At 45.9% G+C, this 23,325-nt stretch overlaps 1 protein-coding gene across 1 annotated transcript in view; it reads left to right on the top strand.

Annotated features, from left to right (window-relative positions):
• Positions 1-23,325, top strand: part of ANO2 (anoctamin 2) — a 247,533-nt gene that overhangs the window by 51,586 nt on the left and 172,622 nt on the right. Inside the window, exon 7 of the mRNA XM_027543394.1 lies at positions 14,730-14,864. Coding sequence (XP_027399195.1) covers positions 14,730-14,864 — 135 coding nt within the window. The remainder of the gene's footprint in view (positions 1-14,729; positions 14,865-23,325) is intronic.

The following is a 23,325-nucleotide window of genomic DNA, read 5'->3' as shown; positions in this document are numbered from 1 at the left end:
GATAGGAAGGGGATGGTTCAGGCAGTAATGTGTTCAATGATTCAGGGGGTAATGGGAGCGATGGAGAGTGACAGCGAGCAGCAGATGAAACTTTGCTTGCTGCTCACCTCCTGCCATGTGGTCAGGTTCCTAACAGGCCATGGATTGGTGCTGGTTCAAGGCTGGGGGGTTGGGGACCCTTGATGCAACCTTTGACTCAGGCCTCAAGTCCTTCTGGGGTTCTGCATTTTTACGCCAATGAAAAGAAGGCACTGGGACCAAGATTGCATCCAAGCTCAAAGGAGCTCCTCATTCTCTAGTCCTGAAATTGAAAGATGCTGATGGAGTCGAGGTAGGGCAAGGTCTACCCACATGTAGGTTCTTCAAGGAACCAGCCATCTGCTCAGAGAGCCTGGAGCTGCCCCTGCACACCTCGACTCCTAAAGCTCTTCTGTGTGAGTCACCTGAAGCCTGCCGTTGACACACAGAGGTGCTCACGCCCCATGCTCACCATTCATGCATTCAACAGGGACTTACCATGTGCTGGGAAAGGGCGGGGTTGGGTGGAGAGGAAAAAATACATCTATATAAGCACTGGATGTGCTTACAGTTGGACTAGGGGGACGAAATATACCAGCCTTAAACCACAAGAGAGCAGTAGAGGCAGACGGCGTCATCCTTCCTAGCTGTTTGGCTTCGGGCCAGTTGTTTCCATCTGTGACCTTCACTGTCTTGTCCAAAGAGTGGTTGGGAGGATTGCATGTGATAGGATATGTGAAGGGACTTTATATACTATAAAGTCTAGTGCAGGTTTTCAGTATCTTTTAAAAAAATATTTATGTATTTGGCTGCATCGAGTGTTCGCTGTGGCCCGTGAGATCTTTCATTGCTGTGCATGGACTCTAGATGTGGCACGTGGGCTTAGTGCTCTGAAATATGTGAAAGTCTTAGTTCCCTGATTAGGTATGGATCCTGTGGCCCCTTGCATTGGATAGCAGATTCTTAACCACTGGACCACCAGGGAAGTCCCAGATATTCAGTACTGTTGATTATAACTACAAAGTTTCAGTCTGGTATGGAAGAACTCAGTTACAGGATGCAACAGATGAGGGATGAAGACATATGTCTGCCCGCAGGGCTCATGGCTGGTGTGGAGTCCAAGGAAGGAATGATTTGGTTGTAGGGATGGGCTGGACTTGGGGAAGGAATTTGTTAATGGTCTTCCATGGAGCCTGGCATGCCTAAGCATCTTTACCTTTAATCAGGCTGGCTCTATACCCCAGAAGAACTGGCTGACTGCAGGTTCTGGGGTGTCCCAAAGTTGGTGTTGGTCTGCTGGTGAGTGATGCTGGGTCTTGAGATTGTTGGCGGAGCGCTTCAAGGTGTCTTGGAGCTGATGTCAGCCTGCTGGTGGGTGGGACTGGGGCCCAAGGTGTCCCAGAACTAGAACTGGTCCTCTGATGAACAGAGTCAGATCTTGGGCTCTCTGGCTGCAGAGCCTTGGCAATCCCAGGGCTGGTGTTGGTCTATTGGTGGGCGGGATTAGTGATGGGGCTGGTTCCTGACACACCAGGCTGTGGAGTCCAGGGTGTTCCAAAACTTGTCTTGGTCCTCTGATCAGGGGCTGTATCTCAGGCTGACTGAGGGGCCCAAGGTGTTGCTGAGCTGCTGTTGGCATGCTGGCATGCAGGAGGTCTTGGGGCTGGTGCCAGTCTGCTGAAGGGTGGCCTGGGTCCTGATAGGGTGGGCTTCAGCCTGTGGTGGTCCTGGGGCTGGTTGGAGAGGCCAGATGCTGGGGCTAGTGCTGGCCCACTGGTGGGTGGACCTAGGTCCTGGAGTCTCTGGTGTGGGGCTTGGAGGTCCCAAAACTGCTGTGGGACAGCTAATGTGTGAGGCTAGTCCCTGTGGCTGGTTCTGGCCCGCTGGTGGGTGGCTCAGAGCCCAGGGATGCTGGAGCTGGTGTAAAGTAACTGGTGTGTGGGACTGAAGCCCAGGTGGTCCTGAGGCCAGTGCCAGCTCACTGGTGGGCAGAATCAGGTCCTGGGGACTGCATAACCCTGGGGATCCTAGGGCCTGAACCAGAGTGATAGTGTGTGGGACTAGCTCCTGGGACACCCGTAAGGCAGGGCTAGGTTCTGGAGTGGCTGTAATCTCAGGGGGTCTTAAGGCAGCCAGGTTGCTGGTGGGTGGGTGGCATCCCCACTCAGCTTGTTGCTTGGCTTGGCCTGAGGCTCGCAGTACTGTTGCCAGCAGACTGGTTCGAAGGCCAGGTACTGGCGCTAATGAACCAGAGGGGGATTCCAGAATACCCTTGCCAGCTCCAGGGTGTTCTTGATATAAGGAACTCCCCAAATTGGCTGCCACCAGTGTCTGGGTCCCCAGGATGAGCTCCATCACCTCTCGCCTTTCCAGGAGGCTCTCCAAGATCACTGGGGGCTCTGACCCAGGCTCCTTTCAAATGACTGCTTCTGCCCTCGGTCCCTGAGCAGGTGGGATTTTGTGTGTATCCTGTAAGAGTGGAGCCTCTATTTCCCACAGCCCTCTGGCTCTCCTGGAAGTCAGCCCTGAGTGTGTAAGTATTAGTTGCTCAGCCGTGTCCGACTCTTTGCCACCCCATGGACTGTAGCCCAGCCCTGCTGGCCTTCAAAGCCAAACATTCTGGGGGCTTGTCTTCCCAATGCAGGACCCCCAGGCTGGAGAACCTGATGTAGGTCTCAGGTCCCTCATTCCTTAGGAAGAACCTCTGCAGTTGTAATTATCCTCCTGTTTGGCTTCCTTGGTTGCTCAGATGGTAAAGAATCTGCCTGCCATGTGGAAGACATGAGTTAGAGCCCTGGGTTGGAAATGTCCCCTGGAGGAGGAAATGGCAACCCACTCCAGTATTCTCGCCTGGAGAATTTCACGGACAGAGGAGCCTGGCGGGCTGCAGTCCGTGGAGCTGCAAAGAGTCAGACATGACTGAGCGAGTCGGTGTTATGTTATGCTGTATCCCGTTTGTAGGTTGCCTACCCAGGGGGTGGGACTGGACTCTTCAGTGTTTCTGCCCCTCCTAGCCATGTCGGTTTGGTTCCTTCTTTCTCTATTTAGTTGTTGATGATCTTTCCTGCTGGGTTCTGGTCTTTCTCATAAGTAGCTGCTCTGTGAATTGTTGTAATTTTGTTGTGCTCATGGGAGCAGGTGAACGCAGAATCTTCCTACTCTGTCATCTTGGCCACGCCATCTGACCATCTAACTCAGTAAATGAAAAGCCAATGGGGTAAAATGGGATAAAATACCTCTCCTTCCTTTAAATAGCTCTCCTTCCTTTAGCTCCATTCCTTTTGGTAATGAGCATATCTTTATGTGTTGTTATTAGTCTCTCAGTCATGTCTGACTATTTGTGATCCCATGGACTGTAGCCTGCCAGGCTCCTCTTTCCTTGGGATTTATCAGGCAAGAATATTAGAGTGGGTTACCATTTCATTCTCCAGGGGATCTTCCTGACTCAGGGATTGAATTCATGTCTCCTGCATTAACAGGCAGATTCTTTACCACTGAGCCACCAGGGAAGCCCATATCTTTATGTGCTGCTAAGTCACTTCAGTTGTGTCCGACTCTGCGACCCCACAGACAGCAGCCCACCAGGCTCCTCTGTCCATAGACCTTTCCAGGCAAGAGTACTGGAGTGGGGTGCCATTGCCTGTATCACATAATCTTGATCAGTTGTATGCAGTTTATGAATCTGTGTGAATATCAAACGTATTGAATTCTTTCTTGTCGTTTTTATGCTCTGCATTAACATGGTATATTTCACTATATTTCAGTGTTCCTTAGGTTTCCATCTTTCTTTCAAGATTGGTTGTGGTTTAAAAAAAACAACATATGAAAATGAAAACAATGTAAAATGGCCAGAACTGCTAGGTGATAAATGGCTGGGGGCCAAAGCCTGAGCATGTGTCTCTAGTCACTATGGGACATGTTCTTGGAAGCTCTCAGGCTGCTCATTAATAAACAGAAAACGTCTAAATAATTATTTTATGGATTGCTTCTTTACAAATGAAAATTGGAACAGAGGCCGTTACTGCCTTTTTTGATGTGAATGAGTTTTATAAACCATTCAGTGGAGAATTCCGCTTTAGCTGATCCTTAGAGTCCCTTTCACAATTTTAGTAAGATATTAGAAAATAAATCATAATACTTTGTAAACTGGGAGGCTCAAGTCTACATTATCCTCCACCGCATTACCCAAGAAATACATGTCAGGGTTAAAGTGCAGGCTTGAAATCGGGCTGCTCTGAGTTGGTGCTGGATCCTTTTCTCGTTAGCTGGGTGACCTTACACAAGTTATTCAATTTCTCTGAGCTGAGCTCAGCTCATGCAAAGAAGAGGGACGGGCCAAGTAACCACCTCATGGGGTTACTGTCAGGACTTAGCATCTGCTAAACAAACTCTTGTTAAACCACATGCCAGACTCATTCTAGGCACTAAGGGAACAATGGTGAATAGGACCGAAAAAGTCTGCCCTTGTGAAGCTTACATTCTAGCGGTGTGTGTGTGCATGCTCGTCATTTCCGACTCTGCGACCCCATGGATTATAGCTCGCCAGCCTCCTCTGTCCATGGGATTCTCTAGGCAAGAATACTGGAGTGGGTTACCATTTCCTCCTCTGGGGGATTCTCCTAACCGAGGGATCGAACCCACGTCTCCTGCATCTCCTGCACTGGCAGGCGGATTCTTTACCAGTGAGCCACCTGGGAAGCACAGTCTATCGGTGGAGATGGACAAAAACACGAATCAGTTTAGAAAATGGTGTTAAGTCATGTCAAGTGTTATAAAGAGAAGTGTAGCAAGGACACAGGTCAGGTATCCTTTGGGGTGGGGTGAACCCAGGAGGCCTTTGTAAGGAGGTGACACTGGAGGAGAAACAGAAGAAGTGATGACATGAATGTTAAAGTGTGAGGATGGGGTTCCAGCCACAGCAAAGGTCCTGAGGTACGTGCTGGTGGGGTGTGTTTTAGGGACAGTAAGGACTCACGAGCCAAGAAAAAGGGGAAGAGCAGGAGAAAACAAAATTGGATTTGTTCCAAGGGGGTCAGGGGCTTTGACCAGATCACATAGGACCTAGTAGGTCATGTAAACAAATTGTGGTCTCATCACGCGTGCATGGGGAGGCATGGCTGCTAATCGAAGTCCACCCCTCCCCCACCCCCCAAGGAAATACACAAAGCAGTAAGAAGACGAGGGTCTGAACATGCCGTTAGTATTTCTCCTCTGAAGATGATCCTGTCGAGGCTTTGGTTTCTGGAAGCTCGGTTTCTTCCTGCCTTGTTTTTCTTGCTTCAACTTAATTTTCTCAGCTTTGACTTCTTGTCTTCCTGACTTTGCTTTTGTAAAATTATTTTGCTTTAGTTTGGCTGCACTGGGTCTTCCCTGCCGCACTTCAGCTCTTGGTTGCGCCGCACCGGCTTCCCTGCAGCACGCAGGCTTAGTTAGCTGCGTTAGGTCTTAGTTGCAGCACGTGGCGTCGCCCTTGCGTCATGCATGACGCTTTGTTGCAGCACTTAGACCCTCTAGTTATGGTGCGTGGGCTGAGTTGCTGTGTGGCTTGTGGGCTCTTAGTTCCCTGAGCGGGGATGGAACCTGAGTCCCCTGCATTGGAAGGTGGGGTCTTAACCACTGGACCACCAGGGAAATCCCCTTCCTGGCTTTTCCACCTGCCACTTGCACCTCCCCTCTCTGGCTGCCCCTGGAATGGACGCCCTGCACATCTGGTCCCGGTCCTCTTGGGTCTCTGGTCCCATTTGCCCCTCTGAACATGACTGCTACGTGCCTATGACGGACAGCGTCAGCTCTGCCCACTCCGTCTCTAGTCCTGCATCCTGCCATCCTGGCCCCACAGCTTCCCTCTGTCCATAGACTGCTCTTTATTTGGAAACCTTTTAAATGAGAGGACTTAGCACAGGAGAGGGAGGCGCTTGACAGAAGTGGCTCAGGAGAGCATTAAAGACCCCGGGCGCTCTGATTCCAAGGAGTCCTTTTTTCCTGCTGGAACTTCTGGGCAGCTCCCATCCCGTTGGCCGGCATCTGTGTTGTCTCCTAATGTCAGGGCTGGAGCCAAGCCCCATTTTCTCAGCCACCGTGAGCCCAGCTCCTTTTCACTGGACTTTCTGGATTTCCCTCATAAAAGCAAAATTTTCTTTCCAGAAGGGGCCCTTTCTTTGACCTTCCCTGGAGGGCTAAGAACTCAGAGTCTTCTGGCCTCGAGTTGTTGATCATAGGAGCCAGCCACGGTGTCTGCCGGCCTGTGCCTGGCAAAGGGGTCGGCGGCCTGGCTCCTGCTGTTGGCTTTGGCATAAGGGTGATGATCCGACTGTTCTTCCCAACCTGGGGAACCCTGCACACAGGGCTGGGTTCAGGCCGACAATGAGAAGGCAGGTTGAGAGAGAGTCCTGGGGAACCTGTCATCCTATGACTGGTAGGGAGGGTCCTTTCTCATGGACATGTCTGTACTCACAGGAGAGAAGGGCCATGTGCTTGGAGTCCTGAGGAAAGAAACCCATCCACACAGTTTTAAATAAATATCAACTATGTCTGAAAAGTGCAAGTGTTAGTCACTTGGTCATGTCTGACTCTTTGCGACCCCCTGGACAGTAGCCCACCAGGCTCCTCTGTCCATGGGATTCTCCAGGCAAGAATACTGGAGTGGGTTGCCATTCCCTTCTCTGGGGGATCGTCCCAACCCAGGGATTGTACTTGGGTGTCCTGCATTGAGCCACCATTTAAACCAAACAGAAGGTGACTGGAAGGACCCCAACACCTTCAACCGTTTTGCACCTCCGAATCCAATCTTAACATTGATTTTTAACTCACAAAACCTTACAAAACTTGTAAGGTTTTGTGAGCATGAAATGAGATGCTGTCAAACACTTAATTTAGGGCTTGACCTGTGGTCCCCACCACGTGAATATCCCTCCCCTTGCTCTCCTGACTCCTTGTCAACCACATTATCTCCAGGCTGAGGTACAGGAGAGGAGGCTGGCAATTCAGGAGGGAAAACTATGCTGGCCGCATCTCTGGGTTTCAGCTGGGAGAGGCTTTCGCTGGCTGCCTGCTGCTTCTGTAGTAGGACATTCTAGGCTGACTTCCAGAGAGTCAGCGGTGGTGAACTTTAATTAAAGGCTCAGAACAGTCTTTCTGGAGTCCCTGCATCTGCCCACGGTCCTGCTCGGGGTACCTGAACCTGTGTGCCTTTAATCCACCTCAAGGGGCAGGGAAAGCCTGACCACTTTTTGTCAGACCAGGAAGGAGGGTGCCCTTCCTGCCGCTGTCTCAGATGATGTGGGCTTGGCAGGAGCTGAGAGCAGTAAGTTACCCCTCTGGCTAGCATGGCTACCCCCTTCCACCATCCCCCCAATACCCATCTCCTGCCCCAGTCTGATCTCCTGAGGATGGTGCAGTAATCACATGGCCTAGGTCACCGCCTCAGGGACCCTGCCGAATGCTGACCTTGGTCTCAGGCTGGTTACCTTGATATGGAAGCCTTGTCTTTGTTTGGCCTTCTGAGCTGCCCTAGATGACAGCTCCCCCCTTTCAGGGCTGCTGGACAGTCTGAGCCTGAATGATGATGCATGCCCGATGTGGGTTACTTGTTTTCTGGCTTGAAGGCAAGAGAATGGGTAAGATGCCCTTCAGGAAGTCTGTTGGCCTGTGGGTTATAGGGCACGTGGTGTCTTGAGCCATTTCAAAACCAAAGTATAATATACGGACAGAAAGGTGTATGCACAAAAAAGTATATAAGTCTCTGAATTTTTGAAAACTGAACACACCCTTACACCCATTACCCAGATCAAGGAAGAACATTATAAATTAGTCCCCAACATATGAACCTTCAAGATATGCGAACGCGCTTCCACATGTCCATCGACATCAGGTGTGAGTGAACTGGCAGCTTGCCCTCCATTTCCTGTTGTTGACCATCCTTCAGCTCCATCATTTCTCAGCTCCTCTCCCTCCTCCGGTCAGTAATTCTTCTTGCCTGGTCACTCGATGCCAGCCCCTGTGTGCCACCTGTTGTACTGGACTATTGTACTTTTCAAGATATTGTACCTTGAGATGAAAAATGTTTACTTTTTGTGTCTGATTTTTATGTGCTATTTGTGTGAAAAGTATTATAAACATATTACAGTGCAGCACTCTACAGCTGACTGTGTTAGTTGGGTACCTAGGCTAAATTTTTGGACTTAGGAAAAGTGCTCTCGGAACAGAACTCGTTGGTATGTAGGGAACTTACTGTATTAACACCTGAAGTGCCCCCTCCCTCACCCATTCCCCTTGTAGTCGCTGCCTTCCTTGGCTAATAACCGTCTGCATTTAACACAGTTATTTTGCTTTTGAACTTTAAAGAAATGGAATTATACTGATAATAATTTTTGTGGACCTGTCTTCTTTTGTTCAGAGGGTGTGTTGTCCATGTTGTTGTGTGCTCTTATGTTTTGTCCATTCTCCTTGTTGTATAATATTCTTTGGGGCAAATGTGTCAGAACATATTTATCCATTCTCTTGCTTGGGGCCATCTGGGTGGTTCCCGGTTTTGGGGGTGTTATAAACAGTGCTGAGCTTCCCAGGTGGCGCTAGTGGTAAAGAACCCACCTGCCAATGCAGAGACATAAGAGACGCTCGTTCGATCCCTGGGTCTGGAAGATCCCCTGGAGAAGGAAATGGCAACCCACTCCAGTATTGTTGCCTGAGAATCTCATGGACAGAGGGGCCTGGCTGGCTACAACCCACAGGGTCACAGAGAGTCAGACACAACTGAAGCGACTTAGCACGCACACACACACACACACACACACATGTGTGAATCATTTTGCTGTACACCTGAAACTAAAACAACATTGTAAATCAACTATTCTTCAATAAGACAATTCTGGATGAACTTAAAAACAACTTTCTTATTTTATTATAGCACCAAATATTCAATGCTCTAAATTTCTAAGTATTACTGGCATTCTAAGTGTAATGGCATCCCACAAATTTTGATATGTGTGTTTTTATTCACTCAGTCAAAAGTATTTTCTCATTTCTTTTGTGATTTCTTCTTTGACCCCTGGGTTACATAGAAAGATATTGTTTAATTTCCAAATATTTGGGGATTTTTCCAGACATCTTTCTGCTGTTTAATTTAGTTGTGTTCATAGTAAGACATTTTTACTATTTCATTTTTTAAAAATTGGTTAGATTTGCTTCACGATTCAAAATATGGTTCTTGGTGACAATGTATTACGAAGAGTGTGTTTTCTGTTGTTCTCTGATGGTGTGTTATATAGATATCAGTTTGGTCAAGTTGGTTGGAAGTGCCTGTTGTATCCTTATTGCTTTTTTTGGTACTTGCTCTGTCAACTACTAAAGAGAAGTGTTGAAGTCCCTTATTTATACAGGAAGATATATGTATTCATCCTTCTAGTTCAATTCTATCAGCTTTTTTTTTTTCTTCAGTTTTTGTTGTTATGGACCAATTTTTAAGTCATTCTGGAATTTGTTACAATATTGCTCCTGTTTTTTGTTTTGGCTTTTTGGCTGAGGGGCACAAGGAATCTTAGCTCCCTGACCAAAGATTGAATCTGCAGCCCCTGCATTGAAAGGTGAAGTCTTAACCACTGAACCGTTAGGGAAATCCGTAGTTCTCAGTTTTTATTGCATGTATTTTGATGTACACGTTGGACATAGGTATTTTACTGTATGTATCAATATTTAGGTTTATTTGGTCTTCTTAATGAATTGATAACTTTATCATTATTTGATCATCCCTTTTATACTTCAGCCTTCTTTTCATTAGTATTGGCATGGTATGTCTTTTTCCATTCCTTCGCTTTCATTCTGTAAACGCCCTTATATTTCATGTGGGCTTCTTATACATTTATATTTAATGTAATCATTTATGTATTTGTATTTTAAATCTACCATATCACTATTTGTTTCTACTTGTGCTGTATGTTCTTTTTTCCTGTTTTTCCTCTTTTCATGCCCTCTTTTGAAATCTTATAATTTCATTTCATCTCCAGTATCAGCCATTTAAAAAACTTAGTGGTTGCTCCAGGGTTTACAAAATACATCATTAATGTATCATATTTTTATTTCAAATAATATATACTACTTCACGTAGAGCATAAGAACCTTACAGCAGCATACTTCAGTTTCCTCCCTCAGTTTCCTCCTTCCTACATTTTGTGCTACTACTACATACATTTCACTTTAATGTCTATTGTGAACACCACAAAATGTTGTAACTGGTTTTGTTCTATGCCAATGTTTCTCAAACTTTTTTTTCCGCATTGTTTCTTCCCTAAGGCACTTTGTAGACACTATTTTTTTCCTGAATTTCCTCTTCATGGTTAAAATACTACAGATGTACTATACATCAGTTTATGATCTTTGGCCTTCTAGAGGCCTTACAAATAACTGTAATAACTAAGTTAGTTTTCGGCTTCCAAAGAACCAATTTTGTCCCCTTGGAGACAATTTTGCCCCCATTGAGAATGATACTTTAGACAGTGAATTACCTTTTAAAAAGATAAAAAATAAGAAAAATGTCTTTATATTTACCATTATTTTTTTAGTATTTCTGGCACTCTCACATGAAAGATCAGTATATCTAGATTTTTAACTAAAGAACTTCCTTTCACATTTCTGGTTGTGCAGATCTATTGGAAGTGAATTCCCTCAGCTTTTGCTTGCTGAAATAGTCTTTATTTTGTCTCACTTTTGAAAGCCACTTTCTTTCTGTATAGTATTCTGGATTGACTGTTTTTTTTTTTTCATTCCTTACTTTAACGTTGCCACTCTCTTATCTTATAGCTTGCATAGTTTCTGCCAAGAAATTGTCTATCAATCTCACCTTTGTTCCTTTGTACCTAATACCCTTCCTTTCCTCATTTCTCCCACCCCTGCCCCTCCATTATTCTTCCCTGGTGGCTCAGCAGTAAAGAATCTGCCTGCAGTGCAGGAGCCATAGGATACATGGGTTCAATCCCTGGGTCAGGAAGATTCCCCTGGAGAAGGGCATGGCAGCCCACTCCAGTATTCTTGCCTGGAGAATCTCCATGGACAGAGAAGCCTGGCGGGCTACAGTCCATAGGGTCGCAAAGAGTTGGACACGACTGAAGCAACTTAGCATGCACGCAGTACCACTCCAACTTAGAGGTTTCTTTTTTCCTATCTTTGCTTTTCAGAAGTTTGATTATGATGTGTCTAAGTGTGTGAGGTTTTATTTTTATTTTTTGACCTGTTTGCTTGGGGTTCCTTGGAGTTCTTAGATCTGTTTTGTTAATTTTGATTAATTTTGGAAAATGATTGGGCTTCCCTGGTGGCTCAGACGGTAAAGCGTCTGCCTGCAATGTGGGAGACCTGGGTTCGATTCCTGGGTCAGGAGGATCCCCTGGAGAAGGAAATGGCTATCCACTCCAGCACTCTTGCCTGGAAAATCCCATGGACGGAAGAGCCTGATAGGCTACAGTCCATGGGGTCGCAAAGAGTCAGACATGACCTCATGGATTATTAATCATAATCCATGCAGATATTCCTTCTATCCTGTGTCTCTTACTCCTCTGGGACATCAGTTACATATATGATACCTTCTTTGATACTGCCCGTAGCCCTTGATTGATAGATTCTATTTCCTTCTTTATTCTTTGTATCTTAGTTTGGATAGTATTCATTGACTTATGTGCAAGTTTATTGAGTCTTTCCTCAGCTGCATTCAGTCACCTTCTAAGACACTCTAATGAAGACCTTTTTCATATCTGATAAAGTATTTTTGCTCTAGTATTTCCATGTTACACTCTTGTGTTTCTGTCTCTCTGTGGAAATTCCCAATTTTCTCTTTTGTATTAGAGTCTTCCTTAGCGTATTATTATAATTATTTTAAAGTCCCTGTATGGGACATCCCTGGTGGTCTAGCGGTTAAGATTTCACCTTCCATTGAAGGGGGTGCAAGTTCAATCCCTGGTTGGGGACTTAAGATCCCATAGGCCTCATGGGCAAAAATCAAAACATACAACAGAAGCAATATTATCACAAATTTAATAAAACTTTAAAAATTGTTCACATCAAAAAAAAAAAAAAAAAGAAAAAGAGAAAGGGAGAAAATCCCTGTATATTTATGGCATCTAGATCAACTTTGGTTTTATTGATTTCCTCATTTCTTGACAGTACATTTTTCATGTTTCTCAAGCTTAAAAAAAAAAACATTCATCTATTTTTATTTATTTGGCTGCTCCAGGTCTTAGTTGCAACATGTATGCTCTAGTTCCCTGACCAGGGGTCGAACCCAAGCCCTCTGCATTAGGAATGTGGAATTTTAATGGCTGGACCACCAAGGAAGTCCCTCTCAAGATTTTTTTTTTCTCAATTCTGGACACTGTTTTAAAGGACAGTAGAGACTGAAGTACGTGGTATTTATGCCCAGGAATGGGCTTGTGCCTCTCTGTCAGGCCTTTAGTAGGGGAGTGGGGTCAGGCCAGTCAGAGGTGGAGGTGGCTTTGGATGTCATTGCTGCTGGAGTCACCCAGCACACTACAGACTTCAGATCCCTTCAGTGGTGGGATCCTGTGACTGCTTCCTGGGGGTTGTTGTCAGTGTTCCATCACCAAGCTGTGTCCGACTCTCTGCGACCCCATGAACAGCAGCACCCCCATCAACTCCTTCACTGTCTCCTTGAGTTTGCTCCAACTCATGTCCATTGAGTCAGTGATGCTATCTAACCATCTTATCCTCTGTCGCCCACTTCTCCTCTTGTCCTCAATCTTACTCAGCACAAGTCAGCTCTTTTCCAATGAGTTGGCTCTTCACATCAGGTGGCCAGAGTATTGGAGCTTCAACTTCAGCATCAGCCCTTCCAATGAAATATTTAGGGTTGATTTTTCCTTAGGATTGACTGGTTGGATCTCCTTGCTGTCCAAGGGACTCTCAAAAGTCTTCTCCGGCATCCCAGTTTGAAAGCATCAGTTCTTCGGTGCTCAGCCTTCTTTATGGTCCAACTCTCACATCCGTTGTAGGCCACTGGAAATTGGTCCTCATGGTTCCCTTTCAGCACTTTGCCCCATGGGGTCTCTCTCTTGCCCCTCACCGGCATTAGACTGCTGATTTTTGTTACCCTGTGCTTGAGGCTTTTGGTTTAAAAGAAAGATGGTTCAGGGAGATGGGTGGGCTTTCTTGCCTGTATGCATCTGAGGGGGCTCTCTCTGGCTCCTACATTGTCTACAGTCCTTCTCATGAGAAACCTGGTGGTCTTCCCATAGGATCTTGTGAATGAGTACAATCTCCTCTTGTGTCTGGAGTGCCCAGTTATTCAATATGTCACGCTGACCTCCGCTCAGCTTCCAGCTTAAATTTTTTTAGCTGTTTCTTCCTACTCACTTTATGGGACTGCCTTTCTGTCTCATGCTCAACAGAACTGTTGTGAGTCCATTTTTCCTTGAAGGAGCTTGTCATTTTAAAAAAGTGTGGCTCATCTGGTTATCTTGCAACCTCTACTTTCTGATGGGCTCACGAAAAATTTTGATTCACAGGTTATCTCGCTTTCTTTTATCGTTAGGATGAAACCTACATTTCCTGGCAGTTGTCTACATCCTAAGTGGAAGCAGTGCTCTGGTGGTTGATAAATAAGTTTTATTTGTTCTCTTTACTCTCTAGTCCTTAGATCAAAAGGTGAGCTGAGCTCCTATTTCCCTCCTGTGTTTTATGTCAGAGGCTCCTAAGAAATGAAATATACTTCTCCTCTGTGGATTGTGTTTTTCTCATCAAGCATCCATAATCAATACTCATCTAAGGGAAAACCCCCTTTTAGAGACTGAATGTGGTCATTTATTAACCGTTTGATCTGGGAAACAAAAAGATATGGAAAGTACCTTTTCTTTCAAAAAGAAACCACTTTTTATAAAAAGGAATTCATGAAAAAATAGAGAGTTAAAAAATGCAGAAAGATAAAAAAATAAAGCAATAAAAAACCACCCATAGTCCCATCAGCCAAAGACACCATGATCCATATTTTACCTAATTTCTTCCAGTTATTTTTCTATGACTGTATTTATATTGGTTTGTATACATCAGTGTGTGTGTGTGTGTGTGTGTGTGTTTGTGTGTCTGTGTGTGTTAGTTGCTCAGTCATATTTGACTCTTTGTGACCCCATGGACTGAAGGCCACTAGGCTCCCCTGTCCTTGGGATTCTCCAGGCAAGAATACTGGAGTGGGTTGCCATGCCCTTCTCCAGAGGATCTTCCCAACCTAGGGATTGAACCCAGGTCTCCTGCATTGCAGGCAGATTCTTTACTGTCTGAACCACCAGGGAAGCCCATACATCAGGATGTATGCCCCCGAATTTGTGTATTTTATCCAAATAAGCAGTTTCAAAAAGGTGTGTTTTTCTGTGGGTTGAGTGCTATGGCACTCATGAAATTCTGATGTTATTCATGTGTGTCTGGTAAAGATGTCAAAATATATGACATATTCTCAGTTTGCTGTTAGGGCTGGATTCCTTTGTGCAACTTCTTTCCATGAACAGGTGTGCATATGCGATTCTAATGGAATGCGATTCATTTCAGAAAAGACCAATTGTTGACTCCTTGTGCTGAGGTCCACCCCCCACCCCCCCAGCTTCCCCAGATAACTTCCGTCCCTTTCCATTTGTGCTGACCCTTTGTCAGGTTTAAAGCAAACAGAAAGAAGGAAAGTCCGTGATATTCTTAATGTATGTTTCATTTCCTTCTTTTTCCAGAAAGTATTTTGGAGAAAAGATCGGACTATATTTTGCCTGGCTGGGATTATATACATCCTTCCTCATCCCGTCGTCTGTCATCGGGATCATCGTGTTTCTTTACGGATGTGCAACCATCGAAGAAGATATTCCCAGGTGAGCTGACGTTAAAGGCGAAGGCTCAGTTCCCACGTGTCAGTCGTTCAGAGTGTCATCCCAGTTGTGGGGACATCGTACATTTCACACGTATCCCTCCAGAGCCCACCCTGTGTCCTTCTTCCCACTTCCCTTCCTTCTCTCCTGAGAGAGTGGGGAGCATCGGATTCTGCAAAGGGCTCAGAGCCACGCTGATTGTGGCCACTTCCTTTCCTGGTCAAACTCTTCTCTGGGACCAGGGTCTGATTGGGCAGGTGGAAGATAACTGGTGAGAAAAGAAACCATGCCTGCGAAAAGCTTTTTTCCCCTCACTTTTGTGGCATTTTTCTCTCATTTCCCACACATACCAAGGCAGCAAGTGTTGAATGGTGTTGGGTAAAGATGGCATCTATGTGGCCAGGTACTGCTGGAATAAAATGCTATGAGCGGAGAACACCTCAGCCCTGGCTCTGGGAGTCAGAGACTGCAGGAGGTGACAGGGGGCTCTTGGAGATCCAAGAGATGGAACAAAGGCTGGTCCTGATGAGGAAGAGAGATCCTACAAAAAAAATAGACACTCAACAGAAGAACATCCTTTAAGGTGGACTGTTTTACATATTAGCCTTGAAATGGGGTACCTTGCTCCCTGACTTTCCATTTCTTCGGCTGTGAAATGGCAATACTAACACCTGCCTCATGGTGGTATCCTGAGGATTAAAGGAGACAGTGTCTGGCACCCAGCAAAGTATTCATAAACAATTCTTGAATGAACCAACATAAGCAGAAATAGAGTACAGGGGACAGAAGAGACACTTAGCCAATGTTTAGAATTTAAAGCTCTTGGCACCTCCAGAACTGTCCTGGCAAACTGAAGCATCATTTGTGTGTTTTAATATTCTTGCAGTTGCAAGTGATAGAAATGCATGGGAACTAGCATAAGCAAAAAAGGGAATTTATCCTCAAGGTTCGGTGGGGAGGCCTCGGTGGAGCCCGTGGCTGGCATGTGGCTCACCCAAAGACCGTGGAAATAAGGATTCCTTCTATTTACTGGCTGTCTCTGATTCTTTCAGGTATTTCTTGTTTCACTACAGAGTTTCTCCATAGGATGTGAATGTTGCTGCTAGCAGCTCACGGGGTGTCACATTTTAAGAGCTTTATATGTGATTGATCCTAAGTGAAAAAGTCCTGTTGACTCTTTTTGGCCTAAGTGAAGGCTGTCGACCAGCCGATCATGTCTGGGCTGGGGGGGCAGGCTGACACCGTGCCATGGGGATTCTCCTTCAATAGCCCGGGGGATGGGGGCACTGGGCAGCCTGGAGGTGTCCACTGCAGTGAGGGGTGGTGATGGGGAAGTCAGGACCTCCTGAAGAAACAGGGAGAGCTGGGCTGTTTGAAGATAGCGTGATAAGCGGTAAGAACCAGGTGGCTCTGGCCTCTGTGTCACTCTGTAGAAAAGCTCTTGCGAATTAGCAAAACTGGCGATGACATGTATGTAGTTAGAATAAAGCTAAATACCTTAGTATAAGCACAAGGATTTGAATATTTTTGTGTATAGAACCCTGTCATCATCCATCCAGGATTCTTGACTGGAATTCTGGGACCTTTGAGCTATGTTTTCAGGGCTCTGCCGTCCATAGCATAAAGGAAGAAGGTGTGTGTGTGTACGCACGTGCTCAGTCATATCTGACTCTTTCCAACCCCATGGACTGTAGCCCACCAGACTCCTCTGTCCATGGAATTCTCCAGGCAAGAATACTGGAGTGGGTTGCCATTTCCTACTCCAGGGAATCTTTCCGACCTGGGGATGAAACCCATATTTCCTGCACTGGCAGGCAGATTCTTTACCACAGAGCCACTTGGGAAGTCCAAAGGAAGAAGGAACACACACTGCATTCCTAGTGTGAGTTGTACCAGTGCTGGATGGTTTTTATGTGCTGTGTCTTCGATACTGAAGCGATTGATGTTGTCAGCAATAGGTGTTCTTATTCTCACCTCAGAGAAATGGAGACATGGTCTCCATGGAGAGGCAGCGTCACCTAACTTGTCCCACTTCAGCAAGTAATGGTTGACAGGGTTGGGATTTTTTTTAAATTAGCCCCTGGTTCTAACCCAGATCAGTGAAATCACATTGATGTTTTATTCATTTATTTTTTACCCATGCCCCTCGGCATATGGAATCTTAGTTCCTTGACCAGGGATCGAACCCACAGCCCCTGTAGTGGAAGCGTGGAGCCTCAACCACTGAACTGCCAGGGAAGTCCACCACAGTTGAGATTTGACCTCTGTTGCTTCCTGGCTTTCCAGGTGACTCAGTGGTAAAGAACCCACCTGCCGATGCAGAAGACTCAGGAAATGCAATTTCAGTCTCTGGACTGGGAAGATCCCCTGGAGTAGGAAATGGTTACAACACTCCAGTATTCTTGCCTGAGAAACCCCATGGGCAGAGGAGCCTGGTGGGCTACAGTTCATGGGGTTGGAAAGAGTCAGGCATAATTAAGCAACTGAGTTCACAGGCACATGCCTCCTACTCCAAGCCTTTGCTTTCCCCAGTCATCTGTGGCGGTCTTCCCCAGGGCTCTGACCCTCCTTGGCAGCCCAGGAGCTCTAGCTGGCCCCTCCTGGTGCCTTCTCAGAGAACACAGCTCCGTTGCCCCATTATGATGGCTGGGGATTGGGGTCTCAGGTTGGTCCAAACTGGAGGACTCATCCCATGCCCTGAGGACCAACAGCTCGGCGGGCAGAGAGTCCACGTGCTGGTTGATATCAGGACTTGAGACTCGTGCCCTGGTTCCCCACATGGGAGCCCATGTGACAGTGGCCAGGGCAGCTGGAAGGGACCATGGTCTACACACGCTACAAAGGCGTGTGCCTACACACACGGTGGGGCTCTCGTATGTGTGCAGGTGCGTGCTTGTACAATGAGATCATCATCATTGCAGATACATCACAATGCCTGTCGGGTGTGTGATGTTTTATCAACTATGGATAGCAGTCCATTAGTGGATTATAGAATCAATTTAATGGTTATCTTTTAAATGAACTAGAATAAGGGTCTTCCCTGGTGATCCAGTGGCTAAGACTCCAATCTCCCAGTACAGGGGGACTGGATTTGATCCCTGGTTTGGGAACTAGATCCTACATGTTGCAGATAAGAGTTCACATACGGCGACTAAAAGGTCCTGCGTGCCACAACTATGACCCGGTGTAGCCAAGCAAATAAATACGTGTTTCTGAAAATGCAGTAGAATAAGACTAAAGGAAATCAACCCTGAAGATTCATTGGAAGGACTGATGCTGAAGCGGAAGCTCCAGTACTTTGGCCACCTGATGTGAAGAGCTGACTCACAGGGAAAGACCCTGATGCTGGGAAAGATCAAAGGCAGAAGGATAAGGGGGTGACAGAGGATGAGATGGTTGGATGGCATCACTGACTCAATGGACATGACTTTGAGCAACCTCCAGGAGTTAGTGAGGGACAGGGAAGCCTGGCGTGATATAGTCCATGGAGTCACAAAGAGTCGGCGGATATGACTGAGTGAGTGAACAACAAAGATTAAGATAATATAGAGTAGAATGAAATATAATTTTAGTATTCATCACAAGAAGGAAGTATCAGAATTGTTTCATGACATTTAATTTAGTGATATAAGTGTGTTTATGGATACAGTGTATGTCTTTATTTGCATAGTGGAGTCTTTTGAACTTTTTCAACTTTCCGAAATGAAAATGTGTAAAATTGGCTGCTGTAAAATTTGAAATTTTGATTCTCAGTTTTTCAGACTCAGAATAAGGTATGGCCAATCAGGAAGGTGTAAATAGAAAAAGTCAAGCATATCATGAAGTAGTTTTTGAGAGCTGCTCCTCAGTCATAATTGTATATCTATCAGAAGTCCAAGCTCTATGCCTGATGAACACTCACAAACAATCCGTACCACTCCTTGTCAATAAAAGCACAGCCTCTAAATCCCAATACAGAATCCAGACAAATTCACACCCTTCGAGGGTTTGTGTCTATCAGCCGCTCCTTGTTGTCTGGCTGTTGTTTAGGTGCCAAGTCATGTCCGACTCTTCGTGGACCCATGAACTGCAGGACGCCAGGCTTCCCTGTCCTCCCAGCCACTCCTAAGCGATTATAAGCTTTCACCCTTCCTGGGATTATTTTAAAGGTCTCCACTTTGGGCATTAGGCCTGGCATTTAGTATCTGTGTATCACTTTTAAAAAAATGTTTTATTCTGAGAACCGTATAGATTCACTGGAAACAGTAAAGAGAGTGCAGAGGGGCCCAATGTGCCCTTCATCCAGTTTCCCCCAATGATTATGTTTTAAAAGCCACAGTCCAGCATCAAAACCAGGAAAGTTACATTGTGTGGAACTTTAAATGGTACCTTTTATCACCGATAACTTTGATATGTGAGTCACATGCTTCACTTAATAGTATTTCCATATGTGCAAGATATGTCTATAGAACCTTCGTCTGCTTAGCAAGGGGTTGGTTCCATTTGTTCCCCATTTGCTTACATGCATAGGAAAGACTGGAGCATTTTTTTTTTTAAAGGTGATTAATCTAAACCATATTTTAAAGAAAAACTGGTTACTTTAGAGCTGAGATCTTAATAGCAGATGTTCTGTCTGAATTTCTTGAATAATTGCCTCCCTTTGTGGCTAGTAGAGCCCTGTATGTCACTTGAATTGTGAGCAGTGGGTCACTCATTGAGAACACCACCCACTCCAGGGTCTTGGTTCACCTGATGGTCAAGCCATTCATCAACCTTCTTCTGTGTCCGAGAGAACATGATCGGTTGAAGAAACATGTCATTGGATTTATAGCCACTGTGGCTTCTAACTAAGAATCTGTGGATGATGCAGCTAGTGAATGACCCAGCCCTGACTTTAGTGAATGACCCAGCCCTGACTTCAGTTCTCGGGGCGTCTCCCCCTTTTTCAGCTTGTCTCAGAGACTACAAAGTCCTTTAATGTCATCCTAAGGCAGAATGTCTCCAGAATCCTCTTCCAATTGCTTGCATCAAAAAACTCCAAAGATGCAACAAAAAATACCCAACCCAATGCATACAGAGCATTCTGACTTCAAACCTAAATGATGTGGGACTATCCATGCTACCATGGCTGCCATTTCGTACAAATGATTGTCAGTTGACTGTGTTCTAATTTTAAAACCATTTATGTACACAGCATTCACATTTCAAAGTACTCTGTACTAAGGTGGTGCTAATGTTTTTTTTTCCCCTGACCTTTTAGCATGGACTAGTTTTGATTGAGATTAGATTTTCTAGGATTATGTGTCTCCCTGTATATATGTAAAGAATCTCCATGACAAAGCAGTGGCAGATTTTATTTTCTTGGGCTCCAAAATCACTGCGAATAGTGACTGTAGTCATGAAAATAAAAGACACGCTCCTTGGAAGAAAAACCATGACAAACCTGGACAGTGTATTAAAAAGCAGAGATATCACTTTGCCGACAAAGGTCTGTAAAGTAGCAGCTATGGTTTTTCCGGAGGGCTTCCCTCATAGCTCAGTCCATAAAGAATCTGCCTGCAATGCAGGAGACTCGGGTTCAATTCCTGGGTCAGGAAGATCCCCTGGAGAAGGAAATGGCAATTCTCTACATTATTCCTGCCTGGAGAATCCCATGGACAGAGAGGCCTAGCAGGCTACAGTCCACAGGGTCACAAGAGTCAGACACGATTTAGGGACAAAACCGCTACTGTCCTGGTTTTTCTGGTAGTCGTATATGGATGTGAGTTGGCCATAAAGGCGGCTGAGCACCCAAGAATTGATGTTTTTGGACTGTGGTGATGGAGAAGACTCTTGAGAGTCCCTTAGACAGCAAGATTAAACCAGTCAATCCTAAAGGAAATCAACCCTGAATATTCATTGGAAGGACTGATGCTGAAGCTGAAGCTCCACTACTTTGACCACCTAATTCGAAGAGCCAACTCATTGGAAAAGACCTTGATGCTGGGAAAGAGTGAAGGCAGGGGGAGAAGGGGGCAGCAGAGGGTGAGATGGTTGATTGGTGATGAATCTGAACAAATTCTGGAAGGTATTGAAGTACAGGGAAGCCTGGCATGCTGCAGTCCATGGAGTTACAAAGAGTTGGATCGACTTAATGACTGAACAGACACGGCTTAGAAGCAAAGCTGTTTGCTAGACTTTGTGCAAACTGACAAGTTTTCTGTGTGAATCTGTTTTCTAATTGGTACTCTCCTCCTAAAAGCACCAGCTCCTCTACCAGGCAGCCATCACATGTCTGGCCCAGAAGACTTCAGTCCTGCTCTCCAGTTACCAATAAACACATGCCCAGGTGAAGTCAGTGTGGCTGAACTTACTATTAAGAAATTACTATTTAATATTGTCGATGTGAGTGAGTCACCGATCTTGACACTTGGCAGTGGAGTGCTCAGCACCAAGTCTGTGGAGGAGCTGGGATTTATCCTGAGACCCGGAGTTTCCATTCTCTCACACAAAAGGACTTTCCCTGCCGAGGCTCATTAAAAACAAGCCTGAGAGCTGGGACTTGACAGTCAACGACAGCCCTCGGTGAAACCTTTTGACTGCTTAGCGATGGAAGCTAAACACAGGCATCCAGCTGGCTTCTGGGTTTTATCTAAGCCCTTGGCTCAGGCACCGGGGTACCAGCTCCCTCAGCCAGCTGTACTGTGCTCGGTAGTGCCCTCTGCTGCCTCTTTGTGGAGAAAACCCAGCTGTGGTTTCAGCCTGTGATCCCTGCCTCCCCATCATGGGGTCTCCTCCAGCTGCTCTGTGAGAACAGCCAGTGCTTTCTTTTCGTGAAATCTCTAGTTCTCCACCCTTTCCCCCAAAGTGATGAGCTTAGCCATCTACTCATCCCCGAGGGCAAATATCACACACCGGAGTGATGAGTTCATTCATTTTCCTACCAGACTGCAATGTGGAGGGTTACTGGGGAAACCAGTTGGGGCTGAGAAATCCTCGGTTCTTATTTGCAAGCACCTGACGAGCCTGAAGTTATTGGGTCCAGCTGATCCACCCAAGTGAATGGAATTTCAAATATATGCATAAGTCCAGTAAAGAGAAATATACTGAAAAGAGGTGAGAATAGAGGTGATGTTTATTTGACTCATGCTTTGTTCTCTTGGATTCTTGGAATCTAGACTTTGGGAGAATTTACCCTATTCTTCCCTGGTGGCTTCCCTGGACTTCCCTGGTGGCTCAGAAGGTAAAGAATCTGCTTGCAACACAGGAGACCTGGATTCGATCCCTAGGTTGGGAAGATCTCCTGGAGAAGGGAATGGCAGTCTACTCCAGTATTCTTGCCTGGAGAATTCCATGGAGAATTCTTGCCCAGGTTCCATTCCAGAGGAACCTGGAGGGCTGCGGTGAGATCACAAAGAGTTGGACACAACTGAGCAACTAATCTTTGTGATCATGAGATCACAAAGAGTTGGACACAACTGAGCAACTAATACACACCTTATTCTTCCAGCCTCTCGCATCCCATTTTGTGGTTAGGATAATTCTTATTAAGTTGAGGTTACTAATCTGTCTTCTCCAAACAGTCACATGGTTGATTCACTTAGAAGTTGGGCTTCCTCCCTCCTGACTCCATTCGTCTTTGCATGACTTCTTCCAGGAGGAAGACCTTGTGCTGGTCGAATGGTATACTCATGTGGATTCCTCCGTGTGACCATCCTAATACACTAATGAGGTAGCTCGTGCTTGAATGAGGACGATAGACTCTGACCTCTGATGAGTGACTTATTCACAAACCATCAGCCCCATAGACTCAGCACCTTTGGATGGGACTTTATACAGCACCGGGCTTCCCTGGTGGCTCAGCTGGTAAAAAATCCACCTACAATGTGGGATACCTGGGTTCAATTTCTGGATTGGGAAGATTCCCTGGAGAAGGGAACAGCTACCCACTCTAGTATTCTTGTCTGGAGAACCCCATGGACAGAGGAGCCTGACGGGCTACAGTCCATGGGGTCGCAAAGAGCCGGACACGACTGAGCAATTAACACTTTCACTCTTTTGTATGGTACCACCCAATGCACAGCATAACTGATATGTGGTCACTCACTTTTTGTTGGTTCACGTATAGTGATGGCTTCCATACCTCCGAAGGTAGCCCATCTATTTTTTTTTTTAATTTATTTTTTTCCACTAGAGTATAATTGCTTTACAATATTGTGTTAGTTTCTGCTGTACAACAATGTGGATCAGCTGCTGCTGCTACTGCTAAGTCACTTCAGTCGTGTCTGACTCTGTGCGACCCCATAGATGGCAGCCCACCAGGCTCCCCCGTCCCTGGGATTCTCCAGGCAAGAACACTGGAGTGGGTTGCCATTTCCTTCTCCAGTGCATGAAAGTGAAAAGTGGAATTGAAGTCGCTCAGTCGTGTCCGACTCGTAGCGACCCCATGGACTGCAGCCCACCGTCCATGGGATTTTCCAGGCAAGAGTACTGGAGTGGGGTGCCA

The sequence above is a fragment of the Bos indicus x Bos taurus genome, chromosome 5 (genome assembly GCF_003369695.1).
Source record: "Bos indicus x Bos taurus breed Angus x Brahman F1 hybrid chromosome 5, Bos_hybrid_MaternalHap_v2.0, whole genome shotgun sequence".
Classification (NCBI taxonomy): Eukaryota; Metazoa; Chordata; class Mammalia; order Artiodactyla; family Bovidae; genus Bos; species Bos indicus x Bos taurus.
Note: the sequence above shows the minus strand (reverse complement) of the source record. Positions and strands in the feature narration are given on the sequence as shown.